The sequence below is a fragment of the Anopheles maculipalpis genome, chromosome 2RL, assembly GCF_943734695.1.
Source record: "Anopheles maculipalpis chromosome 2RL, idAnoMacuDA_375_x, whole genome shotgun sequence".
Lineage (NCBI taxonomy): Eukaryota > Metazoa > Arthropoda > Insecta > Diptera > Culicidae > Anopheles > Anopheles maculipalpis.
In genome coordinates, this window is record NC_064871.1 from 64503764 (window position 1) to 64516511 (window position 12748).

Below are 12748 nucleotides of genomic sequence, written 5' to 3' on the forward strand. Positions count from 1 at the left end.
TCCAATAGGTTCACAGAAACAGATTCCAATAGTATTAACGCTCAAGCGCGTGCAACATCGTTCACGTTTCGGACAAGATTGACCAAAGGTAGAGTTTATTGAATTACAACCAACGCGTATTATAAACGAGCGGTTTGGACTTAAGCATCGGTACAGGTTTTTGTGGAAATCTTCGTACAATCCTCAAAATTTGAAAAAAAAAACCTGTTGAAATCTTGCAGCTATCTTGAATAGTTATTCCGGGGAGGTTCTGTCGAACATTTTCATTGTGCTGTACCTTTTACAGCTTTCCCTCCCATATAGTCCGGTGTTTAAAGTCTCTGGTGTGCTCCGTAGTATGATAGATTTTCGAATTTTGCTAATCTGTGTGCTGTCCATATACAATTGAATGGATACACGGAGCGAAATATACACGATACAATATCGGCAAGCTGAGTTGAGCCTTGTCAACTTTTAGGTCTTTTTTAGAACAACGAAGCCATTTGCATTAGACTATATTAAGAGCAGGACTTCTTTTAGGCAATATCTACGATCCTTATCTGTTAGACGAACTCAGTTTAACAACATCTAGATTATCAAACCGTCATGATCAAACGCTACTTGTTTCTAACTTGTACAACAAATTCTGACATAATGATTCTCCAAAAACCATGATTCGCTTCTTCAATAATTTTTCACATTTGTTTGATTGTTCTCGTTCAAAAACTTGTTACGCGTCCCACCGTCTTTTAACTGAGTTTATCTCGTTTATGTACTACATTATATGTCTAATATGATTTGAATTGATTTTTGGTATATTTTATGATTCGGTGAGTTGCTACCGGTGGACGATCCATAAACACAGATCATAATAATAGCAGAAGCATTCCAAAAAATCGAGCAAACCGCATTAAACCTTGGCTTGGAGATAAACGAGGTGTGTTTGATATTTTTATACACACTATTAACATATTTTTTGTTATTTAGAAAGTAGTAACTTTAAACATACATTCCCGCAAACCCTCTGGGAAACCGTCTACAGGCCTTGGGACGTTTTCAAAAATGTACGGGAAAGCGTCAAAAAACAGCGGAACGAAGTCTCAATTGGACGAGAAGAAGATTCATGTCAGTGAAATTCATAGATTTTTATATTTTTGTTTAAATAGCTATTAGCTCCGGTGTACTTATGTAAGAATGGTTAGTTATAGACTCGACTGTAAAGTTGAGTTGCGACTGGCCGCTCGCATTGCTCGATCGGTTCAACGCTTTTATTTAAATAAGTTGCTGAACTTTATTCGGCGTCTCAACACAAATGATGCAAGGATTTTTTCCGCGTTTTTTTTTTTTTTTGTTTGTTTAGATTTTGGTTGGGAATTTCGCCAATCGCTGAAAGTCATCATGCAAAATAAAAATCATGCAATACTTTTGATTCTGGGACACTCACTGCGCTGCGCTAAGGACACAGTGAGTAAAGCTACATTTCAAACATTGAATCTAATATTAAATGCATATAACGACATGTTCCACAATACATTTGAAAAGTGAGTTAGTGAACTTTCAGAATAAAAACATTTTAACCTGTTCTAAGTAGCATGAAGAAAAATTCGATCTGTACGTGTTGGCGATGATCTTCTTTTTCTTGACTTAACGACCTCTAAGGCCACGCCGGCCGTCGAATGGCTTACTAGACTTGCCGATACCACGTAGTTGGTTAGTCAGTCCTCACTACGGGGGAACGGTTCGGATGGGATTTGAAACCCGGTTCAAACGGCAAAAGACCGGCGCCGACGTCTTTTACACCAGCGGGCCGCCCGCAGGTCCATTGAATCTTTTTGTAATATATTTGTTTTAATTAGATTAGATGAGGAGTAATATATTTGTTAAAATTAGAACTTATTTTATTAAAAAGAAATAATATTTAGCACATATTGATCATGTGTTGATGAAGGCTTCGTTGGGGATTCTGCACTAAATGCCATTAAAATGTAATGTAAATGTTACACGCGTTTGATTACATCCTCCTCATTCCTTAAAATCATACAGATGAAGTTTGATTTACCACGTTAATAAAATTATAAAATTTCGCTATACAAACCTCTCTGTGAGACTTGTTCAAGTTAGTTATCTAAACTTTCTGGTTAGTGTCAGTCGTGTGCGATATTTTTTGCTATCTTCTTTAACACGTTTTCGTAAAACTAAAAACTATAGTGGAACTCATCACTCTTTTTCCTTAATATACGAAGGCTGCTTGGTGGGGTTTAATCTTCGGAACCGGTTCTTTTGAGCTAACCTGAACCATTGGCGCTAGATACTATTTTGTTGGATGATGACTTTATTGGTATTTTTAACATTGCCGTGTGTAGTCGTATAACGGTGTTTGTCTTTTGTTTTATCGATGCTGTGAGTAAACCAAGTGAATACATTTTCCTCGTTGAAAAAGGCTCGTTTGATCGTTTTTTACCAAAATAGACTTATTTTCGGAAATCAAAACTAGTGATGTAAATGAGCAAAATAAAATATTGTGAATACTTGTTAGGTGTACTCAAATAAGGTATATTTGTAGCTTTATAGAGTTCCTCAGAGTACTCATCAACTTTTGTACGAGAAATCCACTCTTAGTTCCAGCATAAAAAAACTAAACCAAAAATGTAGTGGAAACCAAATATACATTGGGATTTGTTCAAAAATTACGGAACAAGAACAAAAATGTATGGGAATGCTTCAAAAATCCATAGGAAAGTGTTAAAAATTTCTTGGATACCTTGTATATGTTAACGCGTTTGAAAACTTACTTAATTTCTAGCAATTTCTACATCTTGTTATAAGTCAATTTCAACTACGTGGTATAAACAAGTCTAGTAAGCCATTCGTTGGTCGGTATGATCTAGAAGATCGATGATAAAAAGAAGGGGAAGAATTAGTGCTTGATTAACGAAAGGTGATAGGAAACTACCGTTAAGTTCAGGCGCGCAACTAACAGGTTGGCTGATAAGTCCCCGGTCTAACAAAGAAAAACACATTTTTTTGTCAAAAGTCGTTTTTATTATTCAACATAGTTCCCTTCAAGAGCGATACATCGATTATAACGACCTTCCAATTTTTTGATACCATTTCGGTAGTACTCCTTCGGTTTTGCCTCAAAATAGGCCTCAGTTTCGGCGACCACCTCTTCATTGCAGCCAAATTTTTTCCCTGCGAGCATCCTTTTGAGGTCTGAGAACAAGAAAAAGTCGCTGGGGGCCAGATCTGGAGAATACGGTGGTTGGGGAAGCAATTCGAAGCCCAATTCATGAATTTTTGCCATCGTTCTCAATGACTTGTGGCACGGTGCGTTGTCTTGATGGAACAACACTTTTTTCTTCTTCGTTCTTTTTTCGTTCGTCAAGCAACCAAAAGTTGCTTGACAAAAGACGCTCTGTCTCACAAACTAATTGACATACAGACGTCAAATTTTGACACGAATCATTTGAAGGTTTTTTTTTTTTTTTTTTTTTTTTTTATTCATGAGGGACGGCCTGGCCGTATTGCTAATCATTTGAAGGTTGGTGTTATATAAAAATAATATGCATTTAATACTAGCGGCGCCGTCTATGTGTCAGACCGGGGACTTATCAGCCAACCTGTTATGATGGAGTGTTCAGGCCATTAAAGGCAGGATAATAAGATGGTAGACAATTTTCACAACAGGCCAAGGCCATAGCGCCTGATAAGTAAGTAATTTTTTTTATATTTTAGTATGACAGCTTTAGTAACTAATTATTTTAATAAAAAAAAGAACACCATTTTAGTTACGGAATACTAGAGACTTAATTTTTTTAGATTTTTTATCTGGTATGGATGCTATAGAGAAGCATATTTTTTCACCGCGACTGACGTAGTTCGAAGACAGTTTGCTGGAAGTCATGGGAGGCACTCTTCTATTTCTATCACAAACAATACACTGTTCGATAGCACCGTTGCTGAATTCCGTGATAAGTAAGTATTGAGGTGCTAGATAAGGTGTAGTTGCGTATTATTATTATTATTATTTATTTATTTCATCGGACAAATAAGTGTCTTAATGAATAGTGTCTTATTAACTAACAGAGCACGAAGCGCAGATGTAGACATATCAAATTCATACATGTTGAAGTTTACATTAAATACGGTACACATTGCGTTCACTGGGATCGATTGACCAAAACTAGTCCTGAAGCGAGCAGCCCAGATTATGTCTCGCTGCCCTAGACTCCTAGAGGACGTAAAAAAGTTAACGGAGCTAAGGAGAGCTGGAGCATCTATTTCGTTGCCGATCAAACCGGCTACAAACATACACTGAGCTGTAGAACGACGAACTGCCAGTGGTTGGAGTCCCAAGAGGAGACTTCGAGTGGGATAGCCTGAGCGTCGATCGAAGGGTCTCCATGGGAGGAGTCTAATGGCAAATCGCGTAGCTAAGCCGTACTCTAAGCCTGATCGGAATAGGGAACAGAAGAGCGTTTTAATAGTACTAGGGTCGTGAAACTCCTTTGTCATACCAAATACAATGCCTAGCATCTGGTTACCACGGTTAATTAGATTTGTCATGTGAGGTCTAAAGCTAAGTTGCATGTCAAGAAGAATCCCTAAGTCTCTAACACATTCAGGACGTTGAAGTAAACTATTGTAAATGTTGTAATCAAATAGGATAATAGAGCTGCATCCCATGTTGTAACCGAGCACAGTCACCACTATCTTTCACCGCGGTGAACAGCTTGACATCATCCACATAGTACATCAGTATGTTAAAATCAGCGAGTAGTATTGCAGCATCGTTGATGTAGAGTAGGAACAACAGCGGGTCGAGGATGCTGTCTTGAGGAACGCTAGAGTTGCTGGTGAAGGCACGTGACACACTATCCCCAAGCTTGATACTGTATGATCGATCAGATAGATAGGATTTGATCCATTTGATCATACTATTGTCAAAAACTAGCTTCTGCAATTTTGCCGCAAGAATAGGTTGAGACACCGAATCAAATGCCGCCTTCAGGTCAGTATAGATGGGATCAACCTGGTACCCGGAGTCTAGATTTCTCTTGCAGAAACTGACGAATTCGACTAGATTCGTGGACGTAGAACGTTTTGGTACGAATCCATGTTGAGCAGGGCATAAGCAATGCTTAGCAGCAGCAAGCATTGAGTGGTAGAGAATATTGTTTGTACTGTTTATGAAAATGAAAACTATAGGGCGAAGTAGGTCTCATGAGGGCGAGGGTTCACAGGGATATTATGGTTAAGTCACGTTATAAAGATACCGGTAGCATGGGTCATCCGGAGAAATTTGTCATCGATTCAATCACCACAGAATGTGAGCACAGCGATTTTATGCAACATTAGAAAATAAACTTTTAGTGATTGAGTGCGACGGTCAGTTGATTCAAATTTTACTACAAAAGCGTTGGTGTCGAATTTCACACGCAAGGACTCGTTATTCGACTATCTGGTGTCGGTAATGTTCGTAAACTGCTATGTGGCCAGCATGACATAATAAGTAGTTATTTCCGAAAATTCTTTTGTTGATGGGACTTGTAATCGTCATCTTTAAGGTGTGTAAGGCTTTGATTCGGAACAGGGCTTCAGATGATGTGTCTTTTGGTTTCCTTTAAGGTACTAATAAATAACTCTTATCCTCACATCACATGTTCATATTGAACTTACTCTATAAAATCAAGCGGATGCAACCAGTTTTATGTACTACAACTTTTTATTATAATCCTAATACAAATATTTGCTGCACATTATTAAACGATTGTCTCTTATTTTCTCAGAGTCGGCTATGTACGCTTACGGTGTGTAGACGTAGTCCCGAGCCAAAATACTACGCTGCACCAACTGCTGATCGATCCAGTCGCGGAAGAAGGCCACATTGCCGTACACACCGGGGATACCATTTTCACCACATCCAATACCCCACGCAACAATACCGGCCTGGTAGTAGTGCGTCGACGAGCCGGGAATTGGACAGACGAGCGGAGAACCACCGTCACCGCGGCACGTATCCTGTCCGGCAACACCTCCAGCACACAGGAAACTCTGATGAAGTATGAACCGCTTGCCAAGTCGAGTGGTACGCAGAGACTGTTGGCAATCGCCGTGCGGCACAACCGGAAGCTCAACCTTCTTCAGAATCACCTGGTACTTGCCCTCCTTGCCGAAGACGTTCTTGCCCCAGCCGGATGCAAAACACTTGCTACGATCGAACGAAGTACCCTTCGGTGGGAGACAGATCGGCTGTACGTTCTCCGCCGGCAGGAAGGGTTCGTTCAGGATGAGCAGGGCCACGTCGTTCGCCAGCGAACCTTTGTTGAACGCTTCGTGTGTGATGACTTCAGCCACACGTCTGTCCTGATGCTGGTACAGTTCATCGCGTGTCTGTGTATCCCATTCGCCGGCACGAATCAACAGCTGTTCCTTTTGCTTGTTGAACACGCAGTGAGCCGCCGTCAGTACGACGTTCGGGGCGATCAGCGAAGCACCACACTCGTACACGTTCAGATTGTTGTCAGCGACGCGTTCCTCGCGCAATACAGCCAACATCCACGGGAACTCGCCGTACTCTGATTCACCGTTCTTGTTACCGGTAATGCGGAAACCCAATCCATCGACATTGCGGAAACCGCAAGTTGGTCGGCGCGGTTCCTGTCCACCATTGTTCGTCGTTGGTGGTGCCTTGGTTGCAGTTGGTGGTGGTTCAATCAGCACCGCATCCTTCTCGCAACAAGTGTTCAGGAAGTGAGGACACTCGTACTCCTCCGTAGCATCTTCACCAACACGAATATCGATAATGCCGGCACCGTCCGTAATGATCTTGTTGTCGCTGCAAAGGTAATACTGCACACACTCGCCGGTGCATGTCTGAAACGTAAAGGGACGAAGGAAATTAATTCGACGATCGAAAGGATGAAAGGATGAAGGTATCTTCATCACTTACGTAGCGTTGTTCAGCCTGTACCGGGGGTACCGGTGGGGCAACCGGCGCTGGTGCCACGGCAGCAGTTGGTTCTGTTACGGTATTTTTATTCTCAGTCAAATTGTACAGCGACAAATATAAGTCATCCAGCGTATCCTGGGAGGCTACCAAGCCTGCCATAAGGGCTACTGTGGCCAGTAACGCGATGGTTCGCGACATCATGGTGATCTGAAAGGAGAAGAATAAAGAAAAACAGAATTTTAATCTTTCTTTGGAGTTTTTTTTTTCAGCTCCATCTCTTCTGCAGTGCTTGTGATAGCTAACACGAACATGGAATATTAATTAGACTCATAATATAATTTCAACTCCTTGCAACCGCATCGTACGTTTCTCAGTAAGCAGCAAGATGGTAAAACAATCCAACCTTCATGCAAGTATAACTCTCGACCTGATGTGGTTTTATGTTATTAACACTTGCTAGATGGGGACATTCCAACCATGTTGTTTGTATTGATTTCTTCTCCAATCAGTTGGGGAAATACCGAAAAAAGAAGAAACAAAAAAACCCCGCAGGTGATCGTATGATAACCTTTACCCATACGTGCACAGAGGTGCGCACGCATTCATAGATTATAGTGCACGAGCAGGGAAGGAAGCCCGGAACAGTAGGCAACCTAGGCTAGTTCTCTTTTCCGTCTCCGTCCAACACCAATACTCACCTCAAACTAGAAACTACTACACAAACACACTGCTCTACGCACAAACAATGCACACGTTCAATGGCACCCGGTCACCGAAACCGGTGGCAACTTCCGAATCCCGTAGCAAAGTTGCGAATAAACAATAACCGACACCGTGCGCGTGCGACACCGTTCGCGGTCAGGAGAAGATTGAGCTACGCGGCCGCGCGATCGTATGGATTTAAGGCACCGACAGCAGACGATCGTCCACAGTGGTGTGCGTATGCGGGCCCGTTCGATGGGGGGTCTAGAAGATGGAGCAGTTGGGAGGGGGTGCTGTAAGGAAACGCGGGCCGTCTCGCCGGCTTTTGAGAACCGGATTGAGATAACACGTCTTTTAATGCGCGTCCCTTGCTGCCACCTCCCAGATTGATGGTGTTCTCGTTGAATGCGGTGATTCCCTCACCGATGTACGGAGAGACGCGATCGGTTGCCTTCGACGGTGGCTCGAGCTGTTTCCTGCGGTGCAACTCCGGTGGCGCGGTGCGCGACCGGTTCCCTGGGTAGGCGCAGTAACGCACACAACGCACAAAATCTTCTTTTCAAATTAATCTTGTTTTACGAATTTGAAGAGTTAGAAACAACAACAACCGTCCCCTTCCGATAACCCCGAGTGCTCAAGACCCAGATTCAAAATCTCAAAAACTTTCACAACCAACAACGGAATGAAGTGATTCGGTTTGATTGGGTTTTATTGAAACCCAATTTTGCAACATAAAATGCTTGTGAAGATGCAAGATGCAAACACCTTAGGGGTTTTGGAATTCCCTCGCATTATGCTTGGAACAACACGTCTCGAGACCGAGGGAAGGTTGTTTTGCTAGAAGGTCCATCGGGAATCCTGGAAAATCCTTTATCAATGCGGAAAAAGGTTTATTTAATATATACGAAAAAAAACCGTCAATTGAGCAATTTACACGGCCGAATCGACATTGAATGCGACTCGCTAGTTGACAAGCAAACAACACTCTGATATACGCATTATGTTTTACGATGTTGTTTTAATATCGCGATCACAATTCTCGACAAGCAGGTTTTTTTGCGTGGGTGTATATGTGTACGATGAACTAACCAAACAATCAACACCAAACCAAGCATACGGATGGACAATATTGCGGAATAATAATTGCTACAACGCTATGCAGCGATGTCCATCCCCTAAATGGTGACTCTTGCAAGGTATCAACAGGTGACATTGACACCTTCATATCGGAACGAAAAAGACGGTGGCAATTGAAGGAAATCTTCTCCCCACGAATTGTTGCACCTCCGATCGATGTCTGATGACTTTCCGCGTGCTTGCTGTGCGTTTGCGTTCGTTTGCGGAAGATGCACCGAAGGTGGAAGAAGACACACTGGCCCTGAATAGCCACTCACCTTGACCGGTGGTCAGGGGAAGTAAAACACGTTTAAAAAAATATATTTTGAACTGTTTACCACCTTGATCGCATGGATCGAAAAGTGTGGATCGAACCAGCCAGACAAAAAAGAAAAAATGCATAATTATCTGCGGGTTTCGATCCTCTCTATTTTTCGATTGGTTCGCTTTGGGTAGAGGGTGAGCGTGTGGACAGTAAGCTGAACAAGCTGGTGGAAAAATATTAAATTCTTACTCGAACAAACGCATCGATGATTCAGTTCTATTGTAAAGAAGCTTTATTGTTTACACAGTGTTTAAAAATATTCATAATCACGTAAAAGGGGGCTCGGGTAAGGAGGATTTCGGAACATCGGAGGTCTGCAAGACGATGGGTCACATCGGTCGATACTTGTTTGACGCTGATAAGCGCATCAGCAGCAAGTCAGAAGGGATTTATTTTTGTCTTGTTTTAGTTCACTAAAATCCACACCTATCTCTCCCTGTGTGTGTGTTTGTGGTGGTGGAAAGTAAGTCTCTCGCTGTGACGAGCACTAAGGCGTGTAGCTGTCCGTGCCGAAGTTACGCTGCACCATGTGTTGATCGATCCAGCCACGGAATTTGGCCACGTTGGCGTAAACGCCCGGGATGCCGTTCTCACCGCAACCGATGCCCCACGCGACCAGCCCAGTCTGATAGTAATGGTGCGGGGAGTTGGGGATGGGGCAAACGAGCGGAGAGCCACCGTCACCCTTGCACGTATCCTTACCGGGCACACCTCCGGCACAGATGAAGCTCTTGTGCAAATTAAACTTGGCACCGAGTCTGGTGGTGCGGAGTGCCGTCTGACACTGATCGTTCGGCACGACCGGCAGATCGATCTTCTTCAGGATTACCTGGTAGGTGCCCGCCTTACCAAAGACGTCCTTACCCCATCCACTGGCGAAGCAAGTCTCGTGGTTGAACACCATATCCTGGGGCGGCAGACACACCGTCTGGATGCTCTCATTCGGTTCAACGGGAGAGTCCAAGAACAGGAGTGCCACATCGTTATGCAGTCCACCCTTGTAGTAGTCCGGATGGACAACAATTTCCACCACCGACCGGTCCTGGTGCGGGTAGATTTCGTTCTTCGTCTGTGTATCCCACTCGCCAACGCGTACCTTCAGTTGGGACGGTGCCTTGTTCTGGACACAGTGTGCACCCGTCAGCACGACCTGTCTGTGAATCAGCGAACCACCGCACGTATACACGTTTTCACGCAACTGTCCGAGCACTTCCTCCGTCTTCAGGATCGCCACCATCCACGGGAACTCACCATACTCAGCTTCACTGTTCTTCGAGCCGGTGATGCGGAATCCGATACCATCTACATTGCGCCGACCGCAGCGTGAATCGTGCATTGCGCCAGGATTTATACCAGTGTTTGTACCGGGGTTCGGATTAGGATTTGGCACTGGGTTGGGGGTTGGTGGTACTGGCGGCGGAGGTTGTATCTTTACGAGAAGAAAGAATAGACAAATTCACAAAAACTTGCACTTTACCACCGAGAAAAGCACGCCTAAAGTACTTACAATGTCCTCGTCGTAGCAACACTGCAGCAGATAGTCGACGCATGGATTATCATCCGAGAAGCGAATATCGATCAGTCCCTCGCCGGATGTGCTGCTGTTGGAGCAAAGGTACTTCTGGATGCATACGGCTTCATTTCCACACGGTCCTCCCTGAAACGTCGTGGAAGGACGTTTTTTAGAAGCTACCTTTTCACGTCATCGATCTGCTCGATCTGCTGAGGCTCACTTACCTTCACGCCGACCGCTGGCGTCGGTGGTGGTGGTGGTGCCGACGTTGGTGGTGGAACATCCTTACCCGGCGAGGCTGTCGTGAATACCGAGTTGATCAGATCGTCCAGGCTGAGATCGTCAGCAACTGTTGGCTGGAAGGAAAGGGCGACTAGCGCCAGCAACGCCAATGCCGCACAGAACCGCTGCATGGCGACGACTATGAATTTCGATTTTACCGGGTAGTTGTGCTCTCGAACGCTAGGCTCTGAGGAGAATGAAGTAGTTCGTTGTTGCGTTAGTATGTTTTAATGGTGCCGGACTCTAGCAGCGACCACACGATTGTGTGACCGCGTGCGATAGTCTTGGTGTCGGACAGGGCGCGCTTACAACCACGACACGCACACCTAACGAACCGGATCGGCAACGACAATGCTGGACGGGTGATCTGCAAAGAGCGTCTCATCGAAGTTAAACAAACATACCCCAGTGGGCGATGGGTAATGCACAACCTCATCCTGCCAATAAATGGCTCAAGCGAGGGTGTGTAAAGGGGCGGAGAGGGATGCTCTGCGATGCCCAAATTCAAACCGGTTTGAGACGCAACGAAGCGGAAGGGCATTCGCTGTCCGCCGGCACGGCCATAAACCTGCCGACCAGCATACACGCATACATGAGCAACGATATTGTTTGTTGCCAAATATTCGAATGTTGGCGCATGACGAAAAGCAAAACGAATCCACGGTGTAGGTGAGCGGAATGCAAAAAAAAAAGGCAGCTGGGATGGAGATTTATCAAAGCAAGATGGCTTTCACCACGAGATACTAGGCCCAATGGCATATGCACGATCATGTCCGGCATATCGACCGTATCGAGTACGCATTATTGGTCGCCTGACCCATAGTCGAATAAACGTTCAATGTCAACAGCTGCAACGAAGCACGGCACGGGCAACTTAGGCATGGGTTTGGTAGTGGTGCGCAACCGGGGAACTGGTTTAGTCGGTTTTGGATTATGAAAAAACCCAACCGTTTACTGCGACTGCAATCAGCGGGAGCGGTTTCGACTGGCAAACAGGTCGAACAACTACCGCTTCTTCACGACGTGAATCACCGGCAGTTGTGAAACCGAGGAACCTTTGTTGTTCTTCCAGTTATATCCTTTTACGATGCGCATACCCGTAGCAGGCGTTCTTTGGTGTTGCTCGTACTTATCTTCCACCGCCAAAGGGTGTAATGATTAATGCTATCAATTGTCATCGCACGGGCACCCTGTAACGAAGCACGGTGCCGGTGTTGGGGAGCAGCGTGGCCATCACCGATCATGATCGGACACGCACACTAGCGATGTTGTACGCAATCATATGGAAGGAATTAGCATATAGGAAGCGAGCGAGAGCAATCTTCGGATTGTGATCGTATCTGGAAGGCTGAGAGCAGAGAAGAGTGTCAGAGCAGCTTTATTCGACGGCAGCAAGGCATCAAGTAGTAATGGTATTCAGAATTAAATATGATCGTTCGAAGCAAACCGGTAACCTATTGCTGTGCAAGGAAAGGTATTGAGTTTGAACAGTTTTGTAGCTTCACTACTGATGTGGTCATTGATCTTGGATTGGAAACTGCCTAACGAAATCCAAAGAATACCTGTTTAGAAACATTCAAAAATATGTGAAAAAAATATGAATGTTTACCTTTAGTTGTTCACTTGACAACAAGGCATAATATTTCGTTTTAATAAATCTTTTTACATTTTTATTGCTATTCAGTGAGATATGAGCTTACATAAATTAGCTTGCACACAATTAATCGTGGAATAATTAATGCATTTCAATCATTATAGCAGTATCATTTGCAAACATATCTTACTTTTCGTTCTGCAAAGGCCAAGCAGCAGTTTTTTTGCAATTCAAATTTCCATCATTTTGATACTTTTATGTGTTTATAGTGAGCAACTAATTCAT

The 12748-nt window shown here is 44.0% G+C and overlaps 2 protein-coding genes across 2 annotated transcripts; both read right to left on the reverse strand.

Moving 5' to 3' along the window:
* Positions 1 to 5759: 5759 nt before the first annotated feature.
* Positions 5760 to 7153, reverse strand: LOC126556127 (phenoloxidase-activating factor 2-like). Its single transcript, XM_050211346.1, has 2 exons — positions 6932 to 7153; positions 5760 to 6855 (listed from the first exon to the last, which is right to left on the reverse strand). Exons 1-2 carry the CDS (start codon positions 7130 to 7132, stop codon positions 5785 to 5787), a joined length of 1272 nt encoding a protein of 423 aa, XP_050067303.1. The 5' UTR covers positions 7133 to 7153; the 3' UTR covers positions 5760 to 5784.
* A 2376-nt stretch (positions 7154 to 9529) lies between these two features.
* Positions 9530 to 11085, reverse strand: LOC126556125 (phenoloxidase-activating factor 2-like). The gene is made up of 3 exons (XM_050211344.1): positions 10812 to 11085; positions 10582 to 10731; positions 9530 to 10503 (listed from the first exon to the last, which is right to left on the reverse strand). The coding sequence occupies exons 1-3, from the start codon at positions 10998 to 11000 to the stop codon at positions 9562 to 9564; spliced, it is 1281 nt and encodes a 426-aa protein (XP_050067301.1). The 5' UTR covers positions 11001 to 11085; the 3' UTR covers positions 9530 to 9561.
* Between the last annotated feature and the right edge of the window lie 1663 nt (positions 11086 to 12748).